Source organism: Clytia hemisphaerica, unplaced genomic scaffold (assembly GCF_902728285.1).
Source record: "Clytia hemisphaerica strain Z4C2 unplaced genomic scaffold, Clytia hemisphaerica genome assembly, whole genome shotgun sequence".
Lineage (NCBI taxonomy): Eukaryota > Metazoa > Cnidaria > Hydrozoa > Leptothecata > Clytiidae > Clytia > Clytia hemisphaerica.
In genome coordinates this window covers 180734-208216 of record NW_027104385.1, presented here as the reverse complement: position 1 = coordinate 208216, position 27483 = coordinate 180734, and the positions used below count along the sequence as shown (strand labels likewise).

The 27483-nt window shown below is 37.1% G+C and overlaps 1 protein-coding gene across 1 annotated transcript; it reads right to left on the bottom strand.

The window, feature by feature from the left end:
• Positions 1-420: 420 nt before the first annotated feature.
• On the bottom strand, positions 421-27447 carry LOC136819410 (progestin and adipoQ receptor family member 3-like). Its single transcript, XM_067075636.1, has 2 exons — positions 27367-27447; positions 421-1686 (listed from the first exon to the last, which is right to left on the bottom strand). Exons 1-2 carry the CDS (start codon positions 27394-27396, stop codon positions 829-831), a joined length of 888 nt encoding a protein of 295 aa, XP_066931737.1. The 5' UTR covers positions 27397-27447; the 3' UTR covers positions 421-828.
• Between the last annotated feature and the right edge of the window lie 36 nt (positions 27448-27483).

The window sequence follows — 27483 nt, the reverse complement described above, 5'->3', positions numbered from 1 at the left end:
TGTTTAAATGACTACTCTAAAAATTTGCTATTGATATTATAAAATTATTTGAAATTAATCCAGCTATATATATATATATATCCTATAATTTTACATACTATGATTAATAAAATCAATTTTCTGACAAATGAATAATAATTTACAGTTCTAATTAAAATTATAACCCCTGATCATTCTAATAATTTTAAGAAGAATTCCTCAGTTGGTTTCAAAACGCAGGACCCAGGACGCAGGACACAGATCAGCTTTAATTGCCTTAAAAAATGTTTGAAAAACACTTGTAATTGTTAGAAATATCATTCTAAAAGTATTTTATTGATCTAGAATCTTTTTAAAGATTAAAATCTATCAGTTAAAAAAATAACTCTCTGAGCAAAATGTCTTAAAAGTTTTCAACAATGAGCTGAAGGTCAAATTGCCAAACTCACAATTATAATTGGAGGTGTCTTTCGCACTTTAATCTACATTGCTCCTTTTTCAAGCCAATTTCTAAAGAAAATAATTTTCAAACAGAGAATGACTTATAGGGGTGTTTCTTGTTTGTGATTGAGTAGTAAAAAAAATTGAGTAGTAAAGTTACAAAAATAAAATTAAAAAAAAAAATGAATGATAGTTAAATTAATAATCTTTTATAAAAATAAACTGAAAAAAGTTTTTTAAAAAGCCAATCTTGAAATAAATCTTTTTATATTTCTCATAAAAATGCATTTCCGTAAATCAAGAAGAAAGAACAAAGAAGAAGAATTCTAATTAAATCACAGTAACTAATAAGTTTAGTTCGTCTAAATGGACAAAAAATACTAACAAAAATAAATACTACGCCCATCCTTACAAATTACAAAATCCATCTCTACTGTAAATATACTTAATAAGTTCAAAGGAGCAACAATACCAGTAAACAAAAGCAGATAAAATCAATATATGCCATATCTGGTGACTTGCACCAAAATAATCAAAGAATCCTGGCTTGTATTTTTCTGGAATTTTAGACATGTAGAAGAAAAATGCTGAACCAACAATCAAGTACATAACAAATATCTTTGGAAGGAATGTTTGGATGAAAATACTTGACAGACCGCCATAAAGATACACCCAATGACATGCTGGTATAATGCCGAATAACACCATGAAAGAAAACAAAGCAATTCGTTTACGATCCAATCTATCGATGTATATTCTTCTTGGCAATACTTGAAATAATACGGTTACAATAATCAATATAAATGTAAGACCACTATAAAACATTCTCCAAAAATCAAAACACGTGAATGCATAATAATAGCCAGGTAGATAAATACCACACAAGCTTACACTAATACCAGTAAAATCCATTCGTAAACAGCATTCAGCATATTCCTTGGACTGACATTTAAAAATATGATAGGTAGTTGAAAAGACCAAGCAAAACAAAAAGCATAGACATGATACTGTCACAATTAAATGATCAATCTGGGTGGCATGTTCAAGGCCACGCAAAAAATCATTTATTGAAAAAATCAGGAATATGAATAAAATTGAGCCAAGCAAATGTGACCAAATATTTACAGTCTCATTAGTTAACATGAAAATACTTTTGAGGCATTGTTTATAATGTAGGAAGTTTTTACGATATCCATTTTCAATATAGATGTTGTTACTTCTGATATGCTCAGGAGCATCATGTAAAGAACAGACACATGGTTTCATCTAAAAAAAGAAATTCAACAACGTAACATTGATTCTTAGGGAGAATTGATAGGTCAATTTTTTCGACATATTATTTATTTATAAATTGATTTTCCATAATTAGTTCATTAACTTTAGTTTATAGTATATTTATTGGCAAACTCTAGCAAAAACAATCAAAAACTCTAGCATTGAAAACGATGACACATTAATGCATAAATACAATAAATGTGCACTATTTTTTTCTTATTCAACATATAGTCATCTGGGGTAATTATAGGACGATTTTGACTTATTTGGGCATTACTCTGAAAGTATTAATCCTAGAGATCTGATCTTTTGATATTTTATTTATCAAAGTATGACCTTTACACAAGATGTATTACTTTTCCTTGAAAGTTAGATGTTCCTAAAATTTATTTTAAAGGTGTCCCGTAATTACCCCACATTTCAGGGACACCCTTGGGGTAAATATGGGACAGGTATAAAATGTTATTGAAAAATCCAGATATCTTTCCAAAAGGTCATGATATTTGAGGTTCTGCATTGACTGATGACTTAAAATCCAAGTGCTATTATTTAAAGGACTTTCAACGAAATTACTGAGATTGTCCCGTTTTTACCCCAAAACAGTAATATTTGTATAGAGAAATCCAGACCAACTGAATTAATTTAGATGCAAACTTTTGCAGGTTTTGAAAGACTTAGAGTGTAGTTATGATTCCATTAAATTAGAAAATCAAGTTTGTAGTTTTCTTATAAAAAATAAACACTTCAAACTCAAACTTTAGTCTTTAGTGTCCCATAATTACCCCAAAATTAAGATTTGACTACGGGGTGAATATGAGAAACACTTTTTAGAGATAAGGTGCCTTGTTTGATAATGAGACAATTATAATCTCAAACCATAGTATCTTGATGTCAGAATTCAGTCAAAATATAATCAAAGTGATTTCAGCTCTTCCTGACACTAAAGCTTGAAAAATAGAAAAGTTCCTTCTAAAACTATGAAAATTGATTTTTATGGTCACACGTGAAACTTTTGTTGAAACATCAAAAGTATATGTTAGAATAAGCTAACTAGACATTTTTCTACCAGATAGAATGACTCCAAAGTCCTCTCCGTCTGAAATCCAAATTTATAATAATAACACAGTTTTTAGGGGTGTCCCGTATTTGCCCCAGATTACTATTATGTGTGTTTTTCAGCGACGGAGACGGTAAGGTTCTAATTTGACTAGAGCATGACCAACTTAGGACGACAGTAAATCAGCACTTTTACCGTCCTCGATTTTGCGGGTCAGAAGTGCAGGTTTTTCCAAATCACGAAAAAACACTATTTTTCTCTCGGGAAAGTTCTGGAGCTCTTCCGGTGCTTCTGGAGCAAGTGATTTTTGACACATTCTAAAAAACCGTTTAAACATGGTTACAAAAAATATTCTAAATATTGATATGATGGTTAAGCCATTAATGAAATTGAATTCGTGATATTACATTCGGAAGCATCACTGGTAGAAATATCAAAAAAATTAAAAACACAAGGTTTCACTTCCATGAGTCAGCTGATTTCTTACACGCGTATGCAGTTAGTTTTCACATGATTAGCACCATTAGCACCTCTTCATACAAAAATTACGGGAAACACATATTTGGACTTTGTACCCTATGCACATAATGCACTCCAGCACTTAAGCTGAAGTCCTGCAAAAGCAGGACAAAAATCAGTTTTTTGCAGTTTGCAAAAAAACACCACATAGAAGATCTTTCAAATTCAGTATGTGAAAAGAGCAGTAAAAAATACAACTTTTCTATTTTTCCTTTCCTTTGCAAAAGTGCTAGAAATGAAAATAAAAGGATAATGATAATTGAATACTATCCACTAATGGTCTGCTAGAATCGCTTCGCATACTCTTTGCTTGAGAAAATGATCAACAGATTAAATTTTTCACCCGCGGGCGTTCTGCAAGCGTTCTGCGAGCATTCTTGGCTCAATCCTTGGCTCGATCCTCAAACCGTGTTAAAAATGGTAGACTCAGCTGTGACTGATCATTTCGATGGAAGTTGTTGGAATGTTTACAAGACTCTTGACAGAAAATCTTATATTTTATTGTCAATGATGACAGTGCCGTTATTCATTTTGTTAGATCTGATATATTGATGTTTGTAAGTGCACTTTATAGTTTTGATTCCCATTGAAGAATCATATCATGTTATTAGATGCTGTTTTATTAGAGCTAGCCTGCCAGTGTAGACCAATTGCTGAAAATCTACCTCCAGAACACCGGAAGTGCTCCGGATTCTTCCGGTGTTCAGAAGCATGAACAAAACGTTTCGGGGAGGGTCCTTTACCTACCCCCCTGTTGTGGCGTTACAGGAAATGACAGAGGAAAGGTTAGAGCCTTATGGTTATGAATTATGATGCCATTATGGTCAGTCAGCATGACATGACACAAAATGGTAGCTCTGAGGTGTGACTGAAGTGAGGCCTTAAATAGACTGAGTTCGCACTGTGACATGATACTGAAAATGAGGCCATGGAAACCAGGTGTGCCTAACATACTAAAATAAAATAAATGAATAAATATAGCCTAGTCTAGCTAGCCTAGCCTAATGGCACAATGAGATAAGTTACAGTGAGTATATAATAAATAAACACTATTTCCAAGGTGCAACAAATTTTTTGTTTCATGATTTATAAATTAAATTTTGTACTTTTTATTTTTGTTTTAGAAATATATTTTGATTAAAAGTCACTTTACACCTGTGGACGACAGGTTTTTTTGGATTTTTTTCACTTGGAAATCCTGAGAAATTTGAAAAAGGTTTTGGAAAATCCAGGATTTTTCCTCATTATTTAGTCATATGTATCGGAAAATCCATGAAATTTGCTTTATTTTATTTTTTTGGTCTAATGTCGACATCCCTCGTCTAAATTCGACATCCTTTTCTAAAGCTGAAAATAATAGAAAGGTCGAAACTATTTTTCCTTGCTTAGTTCTTTTTCAATCACCAATTTCAGCTTTCATATTATTCCTATCTCTAAAGAAGGGTGTCGAAATTAGAAGACGGATGTCAAGATTAGACCAACTTATGGTACAGTATTGTAAAATCCAAGATTTTCCCATAAAAAATCTTGAATGTTACGGAAATCTAGCCTGGGAATCCAAGCGTTAAACTTTGTTCACAGTCTAGTTTATGATATTTTTGCTGCTTGTTTAACGCTTGGCGCCTGCAGGGAAATTTTTCCCTGCAATGCAGGTTCTGCCTGATTGGCCAGCTTTCGGCGTATTACATAGCAGTACTTTCAAGCGCATTTTGATAATTTCGATGCGCGCGCATGCATAACTTATGGAAAAAGCTGGCTCACACACAGACTGTTTATAAATTATAACATTCTGTGTCAGACTAATCTACCTGCACCAAGCTCTATAATCTTAGAACTTTGTGAGGTGAGGTACTTTTTGTTTTTTCTAAGATTATGAGCTTGGATCAAAAGTAAATTGTTACAGAAAATCCATGTTGTCCACAAGGGGGTAACTGACTATAACTTGAAACGCCCAATCAATGGAATAGCCCAATATATCTGCTTAGTATTACTGATGCGCGTAAATAGTGACATTTGATTGGCTTCTTTGCTGTCTAATATTTTCGAATATATAGCTTCCATAGAGGCTACATATATATTTCAAAAATTGACGTCACACAACGAGTTCAATGACAGTTGAGCATCTTCTTTTTGACATTGCGTCACAAAATAAATACAAGACTTTTGAATAAAAAAACTACCAAGAGAAAGTAGATATTGGCATATCAGATTATGCTAACAATATCTATTTATAATATACGGACTATTACAACAACTAATTTTATATTATATATACAGACAATTACGCCAACATGTTCGCGTAATATTGATATCTATATAATACTGTCGAACGTGCTAACCGCACTGGGCTCAACTTCAGTGTTTTTAAATCATTCGTAGGCCCAATTGTAAGATTGTAACCAATTACAACTAAAAACTCATGACCACCCCCTTAAAATGGAAATTATAAAATAATGAAAACCACCCACAGGGATTCTCCCTTGAAGTCTCCAGCCTGCCCCAAAGTTTTACCCTCGTTTTGGCGAAAAACTCATCCCCAGGCCCCAAAAATCTAAATTTTGAAAAAATCAAAGAACACCCCCAGGGATTTGCCCAAGGATCAAGTGTGTAAAATTTCAGCCAAATCGGACCATTTTTGAAGTCTCCAGCCTGCCCCAAAGTTTTAGCCTCGTTTTGGCGAAAAACTCGTCCCCAGGCCCCAAAAATTAAAATTTTGAAAAAATGAAAGAAAAAACCCAGGGATTTGCCCAAGGATCAAGTGTGCAAAATTTCAGCCAAATCGGACCATTTTTGAAGTCTCCAGTCTACCCCAAAGTTTTAGCCTCGTTTTGGCGAAAAACTCGCCCCCAGGCCCCAAAAATTAAAATTTTCAAAAAATGAAAAAATCACCCCCAGATATTCACCCAAGGAACAAGTGTGCCAAATCTCAGCCAAATCCAAGCATTTTTGAAGTCTCCAGGCTGCCCTAAAGTTTTTGTGACAGACAGACACACACACAGACAGACACACACACAGACATTGTCAGATTGTAGCTCAACTGAAGTTGAGAATATCTGGAAATACACCAACTAGTTCGCGTGATTGTCTGTATACAATACATCCAAAACTAATACGCCAACTAGTTTGCATAATTGTCTGTATGTAATATATCCAAAACTGATACGCCAACTAGTTCGCGTAATTTTCCGTATATAATACATCCAAAACTGATACGCCAACTAGTTTGCCTAATTTTCCGTATATAATACATCCAAAACTGATACGCCAACTAGTTTGCGTAATTGTCTGTATATAATACATCAAAACTCATATGCCAATTAGTGTGCGTATTTGTCCGTATATTTATCTATTTTCATCAGCTACAGGCAGTACAATAGTACATGATTGGTCTAGTTCACGTAATTGTCCGTACTACTATACTATACTTTATACTTTAATATACTTTTCGGAGGCATCGGGAACTCCCCGGCAAGCCTCCGGAACTGGCGACTTTCTGAAACCCTTGGGGGCTTCTGCAAGGCCCCCAAGGCTTTCTATAATGAACTTGAAAAGTGGAAAAGATGTTTGGGTCCAAAGACCGGCGATTTGGGTCGCTTGGGGCACTACACCGGCTTTTCCCGGCTCAGGAAAGTCCGGAAATGTCGTTTTTTAGAGTACCGTAACCATAGCTCGGTCTGGAGGCCCCCAAAAGTCCTGTAAGCCTTCCTTAATGTTGAAAACGGTCTGAGAGCAAAGCAGAAGGGTAACTTCTACCATTCCAGCCCGGAAGGCCCGGCAAAAGTCCGGAAGGAATCCCAGAAAACTGTTTATACCAACTTTCTAAATCTCCGGTTTTAATGGCATGCTGAAGCCTTCGCTAATGTAATGTTCTGATGGGCTGGGATGGACGCAGTGCATCAGTCTTCACCTGTACGATCCCCGATGGCCCGGACCTGACCCGGACAGGGCCTTCCAGCGGGCCAAAATGGCGATTTTTATGCATGCGAAAATCCCTTTATAGCAAGACCCCTGGGACCCCCCAGACATCCAAACCTGTCGATATGCAAAGTATGTGTGCCACCCTTTCAGGACCAGGTCCGGAAGACCATTTGGGGACCCCCATTCCCTGTCCGGGATGGCCCGAAATCGGTCCACGGAGTGAGTTAGAACGATTTTGGCGGCTTTTGACGACACTTTGAGGAACTTTGAAGGACCCACACTGGTGCAGGCGTGTACCCTCACATGCCCCCTGACCAGTGGGCACCGGTCAGGCCCCTGGGACCCCAGTCAGGACCCCCAAGGGCCGTCTGCAGTGGTACCCAAAGGAGGTCATTTTTTTCATTTATTAATCATTATATTGTTCATTTTGTTAGCTTATAAAGGTTCCTTCCTCCTGGCGGTATGATCTGGTGGTCCTTTTGCGGGAGGTTAGAAATCTTTAGTTTTGTACTATTTGTTCGTGTTACTTACAGTACACTATAGACTAAAAAAAAGAAGGTAATTTTGACGAATTTTCACCAATTTTCAAGCCTTTTAAAGGCTTCGGAGGACTGATGGAGGATGCTGGCTTTGAGGGAGAGCAAGCCAGAGGGTACCCAAAGGGCTCCAAAGGGCTGTGGGGGCTGTAGAGGCCTCAATTGGTCCCACTGGGGAACTTTGCCTGACTGCTTAGTCGGCACCTTGAACAAGGTATAAATAGCCAGAAAAAGCACTCCAGGCATACTCCACATCCATACCAGGATGAAAGCACCTCTCGGTCGGGCTGGGATAGTACTTGGATGTGGGACTGCCTGGGAACTCCCAGTGGCATGGCGTGGAGTGGAGGTGGAGATTTTATTTTATTTTTCTTCCAGTAATGCTAGTAATGCTATGCTATGCTTTTGGGTGGTGGTGCTTTATTTACTTTTGTAGCTTTAGTCAAGTCTCAAGAATGCTCTAAGGGCCCTTTAGGGCTCATTAGCAAGCCCTCACAACCTTGAGAAAATTTCCCAGCGTGCGATTAGTAGTAGTTAGCCCCGGGGTACTAGGGTTGCAACCCAACCTTCGACCCTCAGATCCTTACCGGGACTAAAAAGTAGAAAACAAAGGAACATTTTGTGAAAAATTTGACCAAATTTTGGTCTTTCCAGAGGTAAAAAGTTGAAATTTGCAGCACATACAGTACCCTTCATTTTCCTAAGTACCCCCCTCCCCCGGGAAGTTAGCCTAGTGGTCCAAAGTTCCCCTGATCGAATCCAATCTGGTTTGGGTCAAAGTCCCAATTTTTTACCAGGTTTTGATATTTTACGTTTTTTTGATGTAGATCCCGAAAAAATAGGTCCGAAGTCCTAAAAAGTTCATGGGAAGGCTCTAGAGGGGGCGGGGTCAGACCTCGTATCAGACCAGCCAAGTCTCAAAAATACTTTTAGGGGTCCCTATTGAGCTCTAAACTAGCAAAGGAAAGACATCCCTGAGAAATTTCGCCAGCGCATGTCCAGAAGTTGGCCCAGTGGTATAAGGCGTTAGCTTCATGCACTAGGGATCCCCTAGTTCAAGGTTCGCTCTGTTAGTGTTAAGATTTTAGATTGAGAATGAGTTTTGAGATTCATAATTTTTAGAAATTAGTTTGTTCTTTTAACAGTTCAAATAGTTTTCTTTCATTATGCCAAGTTTCAAAGTCTTGAATTGAGCCTTTAAAAGTTATGAAAAATCAAAAATCGCTATTTTCCGCTATTTTGCCATTAGGATAGCTTATTGTACTAGATTATATATAATGAAACATCTATTTAATCACTTTAAAGCACTTAAGAGTGTCAGAAATTGATTCAATATGCTTTAAGCACAGAAAATCTTGATTTAGAGTAATTTCCGCCTTTTTCGGTCAATTTTGACCTAAAAACCTATTATTTTGTAATTTCTATATATGATAGAGCTATATTATTGTTATATTCTAATCCTACTTTTTCCCAAGGAACATTATGGGCCCAATTTGCGGGCTGTACTACCAACACAGCAGATTTTAGGATTTTTTCTCAGGCAAAACCCCATTTTTTCGCGTTTTCGGTCATTTTTGGCCTAAAAACCTACATTTTTTGTAATTTTTATATATGACAGAGCTATATCATTGTTACATTATAATCCTACTTTTTCCAAAGGAACATTTTCGGCCCAATTTCAGGGCTGTAGCACCAACACAGCAGGATTTAGGATTTTTTTCAGGCAAAACCTCATTTTTTCGCGTTTTCGGTCATTTTTGGCCTAAAAACCTACTTTTAATAATTTTCATGTATGATAGAGCTATATCATTGTTACATTCTAATCCTACTTTTTTCCAAGGAACATTTTAGGCCCAATTTCAGGGCTGTAGCACCAACACAGCTGGTTTTAGGATTTTTTTTCAGGCAAAAACCCTGTTTTTCGCAAATTTTCGAAAATATCGATTTTACAAAACCCTGGGGCAAACGGTCAATTTTGAAGATTTTGAATTAATTTTTTCACAGAAAGTATTAGAGTAGATTAAATTACCAGAAAAATTTGTCCAAAGTGAAATTCTGAAAAAAAGTCATTTCATCATACACCCTAACAATTGTCGGCCGTACGGAGTTTTTAGTCGGTCAAATTTACCGTGCTATAACTTGTCCCCAGGCCCAAAAGCACAAAATTTTCATGAAGATCCGAAATCTTAACCCGATTTTTCCGATTTTCCGACTTCGGAAAACGGAAAAATTTTTCCAAAAATCAGAAAATCGGGAAAAATTTTTTCTCCAAAAATCGGAAAATCGGGGAAATTTATTCTGAAAATCGGAAAATCGGGGAAATTTTTTTTCCAAAAATCGGAAAATCGGGGAAATTTATTCCGAAAATCGGAAAATCGGGGAAATTTCTTTCAAATATCAAAAATGCGTGAGAAATCAAACTTTTGAAAAATTGCGTGAGACAGTGTTGGAATGCGTGAGTCTCACGTCCAATGCGTGAGAGTTGGCACCTCTGCGCCCTTTAATGATGAACGGATAATAAACCATTTATTTGGACGCAGTCTCATCCAATATAAAAAATATTGGGCTACAAGAAAAGATATTGGACTGGACAAAGCCTCGTCCAATATCTTTCCTTGCTTACCCATATATCTTTCCTTCCTTACCCATAAAGGGTAATTTAATCTATTCTAAGACTTTCTGTGAAAAAATTAATTCAAAATCTTCAAAATTGACCGTTTGCCCCAGGGTTTTGTAAAATCAATATTTTCGAAAATTTGAGAAAAACAGGGTTTTTGCCTGAAAAAAAGTCCTAAAACCAGCTGTGTTGGTGCTACAGCCCTCAAATTGGGAAAAAGTAGGATTAGAATATAACAATAAGGATCAAGTCCGGTTGGACTGGTCGCTGGTTAGATTCTTGACTAGTTTTTGAAACTGGTCAAGAATCCACCCGGGACTTATTTTACTGACCCGATTTCGTAAAATCTTACAAAAAACCTGGTCAAGAACCCTCCCCTCAGCTGGTCAATAATCTGACTTTCTGGTCAAGAATTTACCCGCGAACTGGTCAAGAACCGCCCCCCCAACTGGTCAAGAATCCACTCGACCTGGTCAAGAACCGGCCCCCCAACTAGTCAAGAATCCACCCGACCTGGTCAAGAACCGGCCCCCCAACTGGTCAAGAATCCACCCGACCTGGTCAAGAACCGGCCCCCCAACTAGTCAAGAATCCACCCGACCTGGTCAAGAACCGGCCCCCCAACTGGTCAACTATCCACCCGACCTGGTCAAGGACCTGCCCCCCAACTGGTCAAGAATCCACCCGACCTGGTCAAGAACCGGCCCCCCAACTAGTCAAGAATCCACCCGACCTGGTCAAGAACCGGCCCCCCAACTGGTCAAGAATCCACTCGACCTGGTCAAGAACCGGCCCCCCAACTAGTCAAGAATCCACCCGACCTGGTCAAGAACCGGCCCCCCAACTGGTCAAGAATCCACTCGACCTGGTCAAGAACCGGCCCCCCAACTAGTCAAGAATCCACCCGACCTGGTCAAGAACCGGCCCCCCAACTGGTCAAGAATCCACCCGACCTGGTCAAGAACCGGCCCCCCAACGGGTCAAGAATCCACTCGACCTGGTCAAGAACCGGCCCCCCAACTGGTCAAGAATCCACTCGACCTGGTCAAGAACCGGCCCCCAAACTAGTCAAGAATCCACCCGACCTGGTCAAGAACCAGCCCCCCAACTGGTCAAGAATCCACCCGACCTGGTCAAGAACCGGCCCCCCAACTGGTCAACTATCCACCCGAAATGGTCAAGAACCGGCCCCCCAACTAGTCAAGAATCCACCCGACCTGGTCAAGAACCGGCCCCCCAACTGGTCAAGAATCCACCCGACCTGGTCAAGAACCGGCCCCCCAACTGGTCAAGAATCCACTCGACCTGGTCAAGAACCGGCCCCCCAACTGGTCAACTATCCACCCGACCTGGTCAAGAACCGGCCCCCCAACTAGTCAAGAATCCACCCGACCTGGTCAAGAACCGGCCCCCCAACTGGTCAACTATCCACCCGACCTGGTCAAGGAAAGTCGGCTTTGCTGTTAAACGATATTATGCGATTTTCCTTTATTGTTGGTGTTGAGATGATATTGATAGTGTCGAAAGTTTAGCTTTTTTCTATTGAAATTCTTAAACTCTTAATTTAATTTTTAATCTCTGAAATCGTCGTAAACCAAAAAATGGTTCAGTTTAGCTAAAGTGAAATGATCAAAAAGTATTCAGTCCCCTAACATAGGGACTGTGAGACTTTGGCTATTTACCTGTAATCGGGACTTTTTTGGGAACTAAAATCTGTTAGAAAGCCTTGAGGAGTGATTTTTACATGTCATAATTGATGTTTATGTTTGCTCTTTTTTCTATATGCACTTTCAATATGTGCAATAGTTTTACGTTTTAACCACTTTGTAATTTACGTTTTGTTTGCAGCCTAGATCGTTAATAAAGGGCGCCCACCCTTGACTTTGATTGAATATCCGCGTTCATTCGAATAACATGCGGCATATATTTCTATTGTTGATCTCGTATGAAGAATTCTAAGTCACGTGTATGACAAATTTCGTGTAGACGTTGATTAGATATAATTTTTCGATAATCTTTATGGAAGCCGTTTAGCACAAAAATGACTGTAAACCTAGGTTTACAGTTCTAAACCTAGGTTTACAAGCTCTAAACCTAGGTTTAAAGCTCTAAACCTTGGTTTACAACTTGTAAACCTAGGTTAAGATATGTAAACCTAGGTTTACGCATAAGAAACTTAGGTTTACAAAATAGTTTCAACTGAAACTCCCGCCCTTTAACACCCTTTGGTGTAGGTTGTTTTAAAGTATAGCAAAAAAAGCTCTTGACAATAGTAAATCCCGGACCCGAATATATGCAAAATCCATCAACGGAAAAAAACTCTTTTCTAATGCTCATTCCGACATTTTAAATTTTCCGGGGGTTTTGTTGTTTGGAATTGCTTAGGTTAGGGTTGCTAGTAATGGCTTGTCACTGTGCCGGGTGCATACTCGGCGCCTTGGGCCCCGCAGGGTTGCTAGTAACGGCTCGAATTTCAGTCAGGTTAAAAAAGGGGCAATTTTACCCATATCATAACAACACTACCCCCGTCTTTTAAATCATATCATAATTTCTCCCAGTCGTTTAGTCTATAAAATGTCTTAAATCAGTGTGTGGTTTCTAGCTATGGAATTTTTTTACTCAGTTTCGATTGGCTGAAAAAACTAACGCTGATTGGCTTAACGAAATTTTGATTGACAGATTTACAAACCTAGGTTTACAGTCTCTAAACCTATGTTTACACATTAACTTAGGTTTGCAGGGCTTCAAACCAAGGTTTAGAGCTGTAAACATAGGTTTAGAGACTGCAAACCTAAGTTTACAGGCTGCAAACCAAGGTTTAGAGCTGTAAACATAGGTTTAGAGACTGCAAACCTAAGTTTACAGGCTGGAAACGTAAGTTTAGAACTGTAAACCTTGGTTTGCAGTCTTTTTTGTGCAAATTGGCTTCCATAAATCTTTTTCAGTAGGATTTACAAACTTTTGACCATTACGTATCATTCGCCGAAGAAAAGAACGATAACTAACATTCAATCTTTCAAATAGATTTTTTGTTAGGTTCCAGTTTTGACACGCGTACGAAAGTCGACTTCTCACAAAACTATCGAGGAAGTTGATTCGGGTGGGAAGGTTGATTCGCTGATTTTGAAGGAGGTTTGACATTTCGTTGAATTTTGCAGATGCCAATTGAATACGATTATTGACTTCTGAATTTCCGGTATTGGGCTCGTCATGGCTGATTATCAGAGTTTTGAAATATTTCGCGTGGATTTAATTTCGCGAATAAGCCAGAAAACAGCTGAAAATAGCCATTTTTTGCCATAAATCGAGACTTGGAACTAGTTTCTCCGCCAAAAATACAATTTTAAAAGTTTTGCGGTGGATTTAATTTCACGAATCAGGAATCTCACGCGTGTTCGCGAGTTTTAATTTCGCGAAAATGGCAAAAATTCGCGAAATCGCTTAATTTAATCTCGCGAAAATTAATCCGATCATGGAGGTATAAAGAAAGACAGGAGAAGTATGCTATTGTAACCAAGCTCGCCCTACGATTAAAAAAGTTACGATGTATGCATGCTCATAATCTCATATATCGTGCATTTTTAATGAGCTCTTTTATCCATAGGTTAAATCTTATTGGCTCATTTAAGCTTTAGAAATTAGATGAGACGAGATTCATTGTTTCTGACATCAGTGTAAGAAAATATTTGGACTAAAAAAAGGCCTGTAAACTTGGCAATCCTTCATCAAATGATAAGATTTTTCGATCAATGTTTTCTTTCAGGTGAGCTCTATTGCTTGATACTTTCCTTCAAAATTCTCCAGCGACTTTATGTCTACAAATTGAGTTTGAAATCGTGTGTGCTTATAAAGAACTTTTCATTTTCTGGCTTGAGAAAATATCTTTTCAAAACAAAATTGAACGGATAGCGAAATGGAACATAAATTTGTTTCGTGGACGAAGTTTTATCTAATTTTCGTATATTAAAAGGCTAGAATCTTCAATACTGATTATTAGAATGTTCAGAGCAAACTTGAGTTCTACTAAAAAGTCTTATTTCATCGGGCGAGCTTAGAATTTCTTTTGATACATTTTATAAAAGAAATCAAAAGAGTTTAACGACCAATTACCGACACATTCAACTCCTGTTTTCTTTATACCTCTATGATCCGATTAAAGTAGAAGACTATTTCGTATTGGGTACAACGGTTCGGGTGAGACTTTTCAAGTCGATGCAATATTTGTGTTTGAAAAAGTTGATATCATTTGATTTTTCTTTGAAGAGTCTCATGACAAAGTCAATATAAAGATGGAACAAGAAGGGACTTTCTGGTCCTCCTTGTCGAACACCAGATGAGTTTTGAAACTTTTTATTTGCATCTTCGTAAGTCAGACTTATTTTTATAAAGTTTTTCAAGAATGTCGAATAGTGTGGGTGATTGACGGTTATCGAATCGCAAACGAATCGACTCGAAATGCCAGTCACGAGGGATGTGGTCGAATGCTACTGTCAGGTCGACGAAAATGATAAATAGGGGCTCTCTTTTTCGATCAGTAATCTGTTGGATCCGTTTGATTGTGTAAATTCCTTCAGTTGTTCCCCTATCTTTCCGAAAACCATTATGTTCGTCACTTAGTTGTAGCTCGTACCAAGAACGAAGTGAAAAAATGAATCAGGCTGATTCATGATATGCACCATCACAATATCTTCCACGGACCCAATAACTGATTGGCAGCTTATTTTACGTCACTTAAAACCAATCAGCTGCTGAGTGCATTTATGATGTAATGTCTACAGAAGACATTGCAATGGTACATATCATATCACGAATTCAGGATATGCACACATTCTGATAAATAACGAGATTGCTCACGAGAATTTTTAACCCGCGTGAGAAAACCCGCACATGTCAATCATTTTTTAGACTTGTCAATCATTTTTTAGCTGCTTTTTTTTCACTTGTGGTGAAATACTGTACTTGACGACTTGAGTCAAAGGTGACACCACTTAGAAATTTTTTTCTTAAAAATATAACGGGGATTTTCAAAAATATTAATAAGAGCTCATAAAACCAGAAAAAGTTTGGTCAATGCTGACAAAATAACGCAAACTCCAACGCACCGTATAGGATTCGAACTCTCGAAAATGGCCTTCACAAACCTTCCAGATCAACACCTTAACCAACACCTTAAGATGCAACGACAAATGGACAATGATAAAATATACAATATCTTTATTTGCCATGACCTGTATAATTTTATTTACCCTGTCAAGGTATTAACTTCTTAAACAAATGATTTTAGATCATTTTCCAACATGCGGGAGCCGATCAACGATTCTCAGGGGATTTACAGGACTTTTTACTGGGACTGCTGCAAACGGGCTGTAAACCCTGAATTTTCATCTGGGGGGAGTTAGGACACTCTCCAGTCTCATTAGAGTCTCAAAAGACTGAGGAGAGGAGCTTTTTCTTGCATACAGTACCCATATACAGCAGACAGAATTCGCAGAGCGTACACGCGCGGGCGATTAAACACGATCGCGCGGAATGCGGGTCAAAAAATTCCCGTGAGCAATCTCGTTATTTATCAAAAATTATGCACCACTGCAATGACTTCATGAAATTATGTAATTTTTTTTTACCAATACGTTACTTGCACCAATCAACTGTTGTAAATTTTTTGTTCGAATACCGATACCGATCAAATTTTCCCTATTTTTCAGGTACACTTCCCTCGGAGGGGGTACTTAGGCAAAAATGGGTGCTGGGTATGTGTGAACGATAAAGGTCGGGTTTTTCATCAACCAAAGTCTCTCAAACGTTACCAAAATCTGAAAATTTTAAAGTAGTGTCTTTGTAAGGTCGAAAAATTTATGATTTTTAGGAATTTTGTTTCATTTCTTGAGAAAAATTGCAAAAAGTTTATTTAAGAGTAGGAAATTTTCGAAAATCGAAGAAAAATTTTCAGAAAGAGTTTTATCAAGGGTCATTTTTTCACTAAAACTTGGTTTCCCGTCCTCGTACATCTTTCATCTGGCTACCCTATATTACCCCCTGGAAGCTTTTATTGCATTGCCCTATCACATCCTTACTTATTACATTGAATTTTGAACTTCGTGTCCCAAAGGCGGGCTTATTAAGCGCTAGAAAATTGATTAAGAGAACGGAAAATCGTCAAGGGACCTCAAACTTTCATCGAAAACTGGCTCTTATCGAGTGATAGAATGCCGAATAGTAGACCTTAACGGGCTACTATTTATGAGAGTTTCTTAAGGAAATTCGTTAGTAAATTTCAATTGGATCTAAACATTGGCATTGTGGGAATATTTTTCTGGATGGGCCAAATGATATTAGGATTATTTATTGAATCAGATTTTTGAATTTATGGTTGATGTATGAAAAGGAGGCCCTTTGAAAATATTTAAAAACTGACTGCCATGATGGCCCAAATCCTTAAGGAAAAAGAGATAAATTTGATACTATCTCTAGACTAGCAAGTAGCTGTCGCTATGAATGCCCCGCGAACGCATTCATAATCGAGAATGAACGTTTGAAGGCCGCATTCCACCAGATCGTTTTATTGGAGCGCCATCCAATAAGCACACAGCTAGAAATTTCTATTCGCTGAGCGCTTGTCTCGTTCCTTTGAAACCATTGTGGTAGAAAATATTTTTACACAAGAAAAAAAAAACACCAAAGTCAAATGTTTTTCTTCTCTCTGATTGGCTGACAAAAAAGAAACGAGGTGTACAGCTTAGCACACACGGTAAAACATCTTGATATCTCCGTTTACTTCGTAAAAACTAATCACCGAAAAGTATATGGCTCTATCAAGAGTTATTGATCTGATTCTTATAAACTAGATGCTTACAAGAAAAATAAATATGCTCATATTGTGCACTGTCCCTTGTTTACTTTGTAAGAACTATACCAAAAAGTATAAAGCTGTTGATCAAGAGTTATTGATATGAATCTTATAAGCTAAATGCTTATAAGAAAAATAAATGTGCTCATATTATGCGCCATCCATTGTTTACTTTGTAAGAACTAATTACCGAAAAGTATACGGCTGTTTATAAAGAGTTATCGATTTGATGCTTATAAAGTAGGTGCTTACAAGAAAAATAAAAATGCTCATTTTATGCGCCATCCATTGTTTACTTTGTAAGAACTAAAACGTGAGAATCAATACAAGTCGCAACAAAATAGATAAAACGATAGATGCGCACGAGCATTCTTTAACCGCGGCGGCCCGCTCAGAATCGAAAGAAACAACATGAACATGAATATTTTTCTGGCGAACAAGCCCACTACGTGAAGCAACAAAAGCCCCTGCGGGGCAATAAAAAAATTTGGAAGAAGCTAGTGCGAGTGAAGCGAGCTATTTTTGGACTCACGTATTATTCAGCTTTCGATTGATGTAAAATTCATTTCCGTAGCACCCTCTATCAAAGGTAGTAAATTTTCTTCTTCGTTTTTCTTCACCTTCTTGGACGAATTTTGAATACCCTGAGTATCAGAGGTCAAAGCTTTCTGCGAGAATATACGTATTTTAATCGGGCAGTGGATTCCACGGTAGATTTAAACATCTTTCCAGCGATACCTAAAGTCTGTTCACGATAAGTGTGCACTCTTTTTTCTTTTACCTATAACTTTTGAAGGAATTCTTCAATCTTTATAAATTTGGTATCATTGGAGAGATATTTTTGAGTGGAACAATTTGAAATAAAAAAGTCTTTGAAAAAATTCTAAAAACGAAGGTGAAAATGAAGAAGGAAAAAATGAAGATCTTGTAGAGAAGTGCTATAACTTTCATTTTCACTGGAGAGATTCTTTGATCTTAGGAGATCATCACTTTGAAGAAATTTCACTAAAATATTTATTCAATATAAAGTTATGATACAAAGTTAATAAGTGAGTGACCCCAAAAAACAGCAGAAAACAGCAGAAAACAGCGTTTTTAGACGTCAATCAGCTTATAACTTTGCTTGATATCTTTTGACTGAATGATTATTTTTGAGAAATTTTTTCACAAAGATGATGTTCGATAACCAAGGATTCATTTCAGTGAAAATGATAGTTATAGCACCTTTCTACAAGATCTTCATTTTTTTCTTCTTCATTTTCATCTTCATTTTTAGAATTTGTTTAAAGATTTTTTTATTTCAAATTGATCCACTCACTAATATCTTTCCAATGATACCAAATTTATAATGATTGAAGAATTCCTTCAAAAGTTATAGGTAAATGAAAAAAGAGTGCACACTTATCGTGAATAGACTTTAATATTTTATTATACAAAAATGATTCGAAAATTCGAAAGTTATGGCTGAAAATAAAAACAGTGCACACCTTTTTTGACACAGATTTTTTAGAAAGATTCTTATTTCAATTACACTTGGTCAGGTCAATAGAAAAGATGTATACTGATTAATCTGATAGACATTAATAAGGCTATGTTCGTTCCACTTTTTAAATTTCGTGCCGATGGACAGAAGTACGAGATCAAATGGATAGTTGACCAGTTGGGGGGCCGGTTCTTGACCAGGTCGGGTTGATTCTTGACCAGTTGGGGGGCAGGTCCTTGACCAGGTCGAGTGGATAGTTGACCAGTTGGGGGGGCCGGTTCTTGACCAGGTCGGGTGGATTCTTGACCAGTTGGGGGGGCCGGTTCTTGACCAGGTCGAGTGGATTCTTGACCAGTTGGGGGGCCGGTTCTTGACCAGGTCGAGTGGATTCTTGACCAGTTGGGGGGCCGGTTCTTGACCAGGTCGGGTGGATAGTTGACCAGTTGGGGGGCCGGTTCTTGACCAGGTCGGGTGGATTCTTGACCAGTTGGGGGGCCGGTTCTTGACCAGGTCGGGTGGATTCTTGACTAGTTGGGGGGCCGGATCTTGACCAGGTCGAGTGGATTCTTGACTAGTTGAGGGGAGGGTTCTTGACCAGGTCGGGTGGATTCTTGACCAGTTGGGGGGCAGGTCCTTGACCAGTTCGGGTGGATAGTTGACCAGTTGGGGGGCCGGTTCTTGACCAGGTCGGGTGGATTCTTGACTAGTTGGGGGGCCGGTTCTTGACCAGGTCGGGTGGATTCTTGACCAGTTGGGGGGCGGTTCTTGACCAGGTCGGGTGGATTCTTGACTAGTTGGGGGGCCGGTTCTTGACCAGGTCGGGTGGATTCTTGACCAGTTGGGGGGCCGGTTCTTGACCAGGTCGGGTGGATTCTTGACTAGTTGGGGGGGGCGGTCCTTGACCAGTTCGCGGGTAAATTCTTGACCAGAAAGTCAGATTCTTGACCAGCTGAGGGGAGGGTTCTTGACCAGGTCGGGTGGATTCTTGACCAGTTGGGGGACCGGTTCTTGACCAGGTCGAGTGGATTCTTGACCAGTTGGGGGGGGGGCGGTTCTTGACCAGTTCGCGGGTAAATTCTTGACCAGAAAGTCAGATTCTTGACCAGCTGAGGGGAGGGTTCTTGACCAGGTTTTTTGTAAGATTTTACGAAATCGGGTCAGTAAAATAAGTCCCGGGTGGATTCTTGACCAGTTTCAAAAACTAGTCAAGAATCCAACCACCGACCAGTCCAACCGGACTTGATCCAACAATAATATAGCTCTATGATATATGAAAATTACAAAATAATAGGTTTTTAGGTCAAAATTGACCGAAAATGGCGAAAATTATTCAAAATTGGGATTTTCAGTGCTTCAAGCCAGACCGTGTCAATCGAACAACTTCAAACAAAAATCGCAATCGAACCAATCGAACGTAATCGAACGCGATCGAATAATTGCGATTCGATTGTCGAACGTAATCGAATCTCAATCGAACGGCCGATTCCTGGGTAATATTCTATTGTGTTCGATTGCGTTCGAGTAAGGTTACATTGGTTCGATTAATAGTTGACTATGTTCCATTGGTTCGATTACGATTATGTTCGATGAGTTTGATTGCAATTAAATTAAATTGGATCACTCTGTTAGAGCTTTTTGGCGTGGGGCGGCTGAGCGCTTATTAAGTATAGGAGCATGAGTCTGCTAATGTCACCCATTTTTGTTTTTGTTAACTTTTCAACTTTAAGGCTCCAGTGAAAAATCTAGGTGTATGCAATAATGATACCAGATGATGTTTTTTATCAGTCTTGATACTGGCAAGCTTAAACAGTCACTTTTTTCACTTTACAAAGTACACAATTTTTTCAGGACAGCTTTTTACATCAGAATGAGAACGGAAAATGAGGTTTTTAGCAAATTGTCTAAGTTCATTATTTAATAATCTAGGCCAATCATGTCTGATCATACTTATTTTTTCTTTTTATTACAGCCAAGGGATATGAAAAACAAAATCTACAAAAAGATTTTTCAAAATGAAGTTTTTCCCAGAATAAATGCAAAAAGTTGCAGACATAACTTTTTCCGTTCACAAAGTTATGTCCGCACACAATTGATTTGCTAGAGAAGTGGAAGTGTTAATATCTATAGTTATTTGATTTTTAACCCTTCCCATCCATTAGAGAACCAAACCAAGTAACACTAAAATACCAGTTGTCCTTCATTGAAAAAGATTCCATTTTGAAGTGAACAGGGTACGATTTCCGTTCACAATTTTGAGTTATGTCCGCACATTATTTTATCCTTTAAATTTTCAAACGAGTTATTCTTACTCAACTGAATCATTTTTCTATATCAAGGGTCATATTTGGGGTCATTTTATACAAATTTGAAGTCCCAAAGGCTATTTGTTGGGAGACGGTGAAACAAAATAGTTTCTCCAAAATTTAGTTATGTCCGCAACAAAAAGTTATGTCCGCAACAAATCATGAAATTTTCTCAGCCCCCAAACACCATTTTTAGGTTTCTTTGACAAATTATTGCATTTGAGGTCATTATAAGTTGGTTAAAACCAGAAAAAAGTCTGATAATTTTCCATTGGCAAGATTTCAGTTTTTTCACCTCATATCATATGTATTTCATGTTGCGGACATAACTATTTCATCTAAAATGTTGCTGATGAAGTGTATTTGCAAGCTGGCATGATGTTTTATTATATGGAAGTAATGCTTAGGCTATTAGAAATAGAAAACAAATACTCTGATGCCAAGTTGAGGTCCAAAATTAAAATTTTAACAGAAAAATAACCTTTTTGTTTCTTTGAAAATGATGGTTCTGAGCCTGCGAGCTTGAATAAAGGATAAATCATGCATTAATTTGCATATTAAATTCATTGTGTAGTGTTCACATAACATAATCTACTACACATTCACTTACAGACTGGTTAGAATTGCTCCAATAGTTCAAAACAGAGTCATATTCTGTAGCAAATTGTATGTTGCGGACATAACTATTGAAGTATTTTATCAGATTTTTGACCCCCTTAAGCAGTTATGCTAACACTTTGACAATACTAAAGAGTTACATTTGTAAAAACCATGCATTTCCTTGTTTTTTTAATTTTTTGTGTCCCCTAGAGGGTCGTTCTTCTATTAGAAATATGAGAAAGTTCTAATATCATTGATAAGTCTTCTTTTATTCTTTTCAAAGAAAAACATGTAATAAAACTAAAATCAAACCAAACCAAATGTTTTGGTTTTATATTGATTTAGTCTCTATAATATTCCTTAAATTTTGGCAATAGAAAAAGACACTCCAAAATCTTTAATTAATGATGTATAATGTTCTATGGTTCTACCCTAAGAAGAAAAAGTTATGTCCGCAACACAGCATTATTATACATTTAACCCTTTCTATTGAAAAAGTTTAGTGACTCTCAAGGAAAAATCATATTAATGATTATGAAAATGTACAACAGTTGATGTGAAGCTCAAATCTTAACTTTTAAGATTAGATTTTAACAAAAAATTATTTATGATTGGATTCTCTTTTACAAATAAATCTTCAATTTTCAGGAAATCATAGTTACAAAGACCTTTCAAGACAACAAATTCCAATGATTAAGTTTTGGTTCAAGTACAGCAAAGTATTAAAAGCCAAATAATAACTCAATTTAATGTTTATTGCTGATTTTAAATCAAATTTAACAAAAAGTTATGTCCGCAACCAACAAGGTTTCATTTTCTAATTTTTATTGGCTAACTGAAATATAGCAAACTTTTGGTTTTTTGGAAGCCTTGTGATGAGTCCTTCAAATCTAGAATGAAATTACCTGACCATAGCCAGTTTTCTTTTCATGAAGTCAAACTTTATGGGAATATTTTTTAGTATTTTAGATTTTATTTTGAAAAAAGTGTCAGAATTTGAAAAATATGCCATACTGGAGGGTAAAAATTGCTTTTCAATGCAGCTTAATATATTAGCCATGAACTGAAATCTAAGACAAGTATTAGATAATGCATATTTTATCTCAAATAAAGTGTAAACTACAAAGAGTTTTTTGCCAAATTTGTCTGATTATAACTACTCTAGGTTAAATTTATGGACCAAGCCAGTTTGATTAAGCCCTGATACTTATGTTTTCTGAAAATTGAAGTCATTAATAAAAGAATTATCCAGGAATAAAAGTGAAATTCAAAACTTTATTTTTTCCAAATTTTTTCACCTATTTGGGTGACATTACCAGACTCATGCTCATAGTACGAAAGCGAATAAAATCTAAATCATTTCAATCGAACGTACTCGAACATAATCGAATACAATCAAACGTAATCGAAGCAATCGAACGGCCAATTCCTGGGTAATATTCGATTGTGTTGACTATGTTCGATTGGTTCGATTGATTGTCAATTACCAGACAATCTCAATCGAACGGAATCGACAATCGAATCAGTCGAACCAAATCGAACGCAATCGAATATAAATCGAATGTCAAAATTCTGGGTAATATTCGATTGGTTCGATTGTTGTTCGACTGGTTCGATCGTCGCTTCTGTTAAATTGAGATCGTCTGGCAATTACATTGGGTCAATGTTTGATGAGTTTGATTGCGATTAAATCAAATTGGATCGAATTGCAATTATTCGATTGCGTTCAATTGCGTTCGATTGACATCGTCTGGTTAAAGCATATTGAATCCGGCAGGTTCAAAATGCATAAAACATAATGCATATTGCATAATGCATAATGCATAATATTTGTAAAATGTCATTTTTAGAGGCTATAATAAGGAGAATTTGAAAGATAATACTTTCAACAAAACAAATATACCATTTTCTACCAGAAAATAAAGGGTAGAAAGCTGTAAATTTGAATTTTGGATGATGAAGAAAATCCATGATCCACTGAAAATGCTGGTCGCCATTTTGGTTTTCATAGTTGTATTTCACACAACGTAGTATAGTGTAGAAAAAACACGAAAATATCTCCTCCGTATATTACTTTTCTAACTCGAAAAGATCTCTTTTCGAACGAACAATATTGCTAATTAATAAATTTCGACGGGTTTTCCCTCTTACAAAGCATTAACCATGTTTAACCAGCAGGGCTGCAAATAAGCGTCGGTCATCGGTCAGTGTCCGACTGAAAAAGCTATTTGACCGACTGAAAATCTTTTGTGTCCGTCATGATGTCCGACTGAAAAAAGGAATAAACCATTAACTTGAGAGTTGTAAATAAATCTCTTACACCCCTGTATCTTACTTAGCCTATTCTTTTAATACTCGCTTCCTTTGTAGCTTTCAGGGTGTTTCTAAGTTAACTTTTATCGACTTGCTTTCTTCGTTACTTTCTTTGTTTCTAAGATCACTTTTATCAACCCGCTTTCTTTGTAACTCTTTTAAGGGTGTTTCTAAATTACTTTTGTCAACTTGCTTTCTTCGTAACCTTCTTTGTTTCTAAGATCACTTTTATCAATTTGCTTTCTTTGTAACTTCCAAGGGTGTTTCAAAGTTAAACTTTTATCGACTCGCTTTCTTCGTAACTTTCAAGAGTGTTTCTAAGATCACTTTTATCAATTCGCTTTCTTCGTAACTTTCAAGAGTTTTTTTAAGACCATTTTCATCAACTTGCTTACTTCATAACTTTCAAGAGTGTTTCTAAGATCACTTTTATCAACTCGCTTACTTCATAACTTTCAAGAGTGTTTCTAAGTTAACTTGTATCAACTTGCTTTCTTCGTATCTTCCAAGGGTGTTTCTAAGATCACTTTTATCAATTTGCTTTCTTCGTAACTTTCAAGGGTGTTTGAAATTTAAACTTTTATCGACTCGCTTTCTTCGTAACTTCCAAGGGTGTTTCTAAGATCACTTTTATCGAATCAATTTCTCTGTTATATACAGTAACAAACTGTTCAAAGGTAACTTTTATTTTTCCGACTCGCTTTCTCCGTAACTTTGAAAAAAAATATACACTGAATGACTGACAGGATTTTGAGTTTGACCGACAGGATTTCATTCCTGTCGGACATGATGTCCGATTGACTAAAAATATTTATTTGCAGCCCTGAACCAGTGAATGCTTTTTGTTAGATAAGCCAATATCCAGCCAATTATACAAAATATATATAAATTGCGAAAACTAGATCAAAGAAAATAGACTTCTAATCTTTTTACATTCGAATGTTTGTGTATTTATATACCTTTTTGAGAAAGAAAGAAGGGGAAAACTTTCTGATCTGTTGCATTTTCTTATTACTTATGCTGAGGGAAAACCCTTTATGTTGTTATGATTTGAATATTTTCTCTTTCTTTCGGATTCGAAAAGTAAACATTATGTCTGGGGAAATCCCTCTGATTGGAATGTTACAAAAAACTCTTCTAAAGAGGTTTTCGCGGCTTTTGCCTCTGCAAAGGAGGCAACTCCAGTTTTAGAAAATATAAAACCGCTTTGTAAATTACACAATACTATGCATTATCCAGACGGTGTCAATCGAACAACTTCAAACAAAAATCGCAATCGAACCAATCGAACGTAATCGAACGCGATCGAATAATTGCGATTCGATTGTCGAACGTAATCGAATCTCAATCGAACGGCCGATTCCTGGGTAATATTCGATTGTGTTCGATTGCGTTCGAGTAAGGTTAGATTGGTTCGATTAATAGTTGACTATGTTCCATTGGTTCGATTACGATTATGTTCGATGAGTTTGATTGCGATTAAATTAAATTGGATCACTCTGTTAGAGCTTTTTGGCGTGGGGCGGCTGAGCGCTTATTAAGTATAGTACGAAAGCGAATAAAATCTAAATCATTTCAATCGAACGTACCCGAACATAATCGAATACAATCAAACGTAATCGAAGCAATCGAACGGCAAATCCTGGGTATATTCGATTGCGATTCGATTGCGTTCGACAATCGAATCGCAATTATTCGATTGTGTTCAATTGCGTTCAATTGATTCGGCGTTCGATTTGTTCGATTGACACCGTCTGGCATTATGCAATATGCATTATGTATTATGCATTTTGTACCTGCCGATATTGAATCAATTTCTGACGACACTCTTAAGTGCTTTAAAGTGATAAAATAGATGTTTCATTATATATAATTTAGTACAATAAGTTATCCTAATGGCAAAATTGAGCAAAAATTTGGGTTTTATCAAAAATACCCCCAAAATAGCGGAAAATACGTAGGGGGGGATGTTAGGACTAATTTTTTAAGCCCATTTGTCAAAAGTTGCCATTGGGTATAAAAAGAAGAAAAATTCATGTAAAAACCTTGTGGAACTTTTTTCAAGGTTGCCACGGGTAGGGTGCCACCGCCGCTCCGCCAGCAAAATCGAAATTTCAAAAATTTTTAAAACATAGCGAAGTGACCCCTCATTTGAAAGGTATTTTCATGCTGATTAAGAAAATCAATATTGTAAGGGTGAAAGACACTCTCACAAGAAGTAACTCAAGAAAAACGATCAAAAAATTGCGTTTTTAGCAAAATCCTCAAAATTTTGCCAACTGTTGGAAATTACTTTTTGTGACAGTGTTATTCAACCTCATTATATTGATTTTCTTAACCAGCATGAAAATACCTTTCAAATGAGGGGTCACTTCACTATGTTTTGAAAATTTTTGAAATTTCGATTTTGCTGGCGGAGCCACGGTGGCACCCTGCCCGTGGCAACCTTGAAAAGGGTACCACATGGTTTTAACATAATTTTTTCTTCTTTTTATACCCAAAGGCAACTTTTGACAAATGGGCTAAGAATTTATGCCATTTTTGCAAAATAACATCCCCCCCTAAAAATAGCAATTTTCGAGCTTTCATAACTTTTAAACGGCCCTCGACATCCGAACATGACCCGAGTCATTCGGGCCATGTTCGGGCCATGTTAAATGTTAAATTGATTCAGCATGTCCAGTCAAACAAAATAGTACAAAATAAGATTTGTCTGTTTTGTTTATATCGCTCAAAAAAACTTTACGAGCTTCCCGTGGACACGCTTCAGTTTAAAACCAGGACCAGTTTACTAGCAAATATTTCCACCCTAAGTATATTTATAACTATGTTTTCATACCAAATAAGACATTTAATATTTATATGAATTTACAACATTCATATATTTAATATAATTAAGAGAAACCAAGTTTTTCTCAAAGAAAATGTTAAAAAAATTCAGTCCTGAAATTACACGCCTGTTATGATTTGTTAAATCATGTTTTCAAAAATTGGCCAGAGTGTGGCCCGCGTGTGGCCCGAACACGGCCTGAATTCTTGGGCCATACTCGGGCTTTACGCGAATTCCAATAAAAGTTTTGGCCCGAGAATTCTCGGGCCATGTCGAGGGTCGTAATGAAAGAAAACTATTTGAACTGTTAAAATAACAAGCTAATTTTTAAAAATTATGAATTCGCAATCTCAAATCTTAAAACAAAGCGAACATTGGAACTGAAAGAACTAAAAAAACTTAGCAAAAAGAAAAAAAAAACGTGTCGAAGAGCACCAAATCGCCCAATTAAACATCACAAAATTTTGGCGCCCCCTTATGCCTTAAAAAGCTCTTTTGGCACCCCTCTCCAGGTGAGGTCTTTCTTGGTGGTGCACTGCACATCCTGCACCACCCCCTCTGCCAGGCGGCCGCCACTGAGCACTGTGCACCGAGTAGGGACGTTTCATAACTTAGATTTCAAAACAAGAAATAAAAAAGAATACAAACCAAAAACTGAAAGTGAGTGTGAGAATCCATGAGAGACGATAGACGTCTTTAAACATGTGAACGCAGAAACGTGAAAAAAAAACAATCATGGCTTTGGTTTTGTTTTTGGTGTGCGAA

Coding starts and splice junctions, on each gene's coding strand:
- LOC136819410 (XM_067075636.1), bottom strand. CDS start 27,396: ATGGATTCTCACACTCACTTTCAGTTTTTG. Junction 1,687..27,366: donor ACACTCACTTTCAGTTTTTG/GTTTGTATTCTT, acceptor TTCTTTTTTTAG/ATGAAACCATGTGTCTGTTC.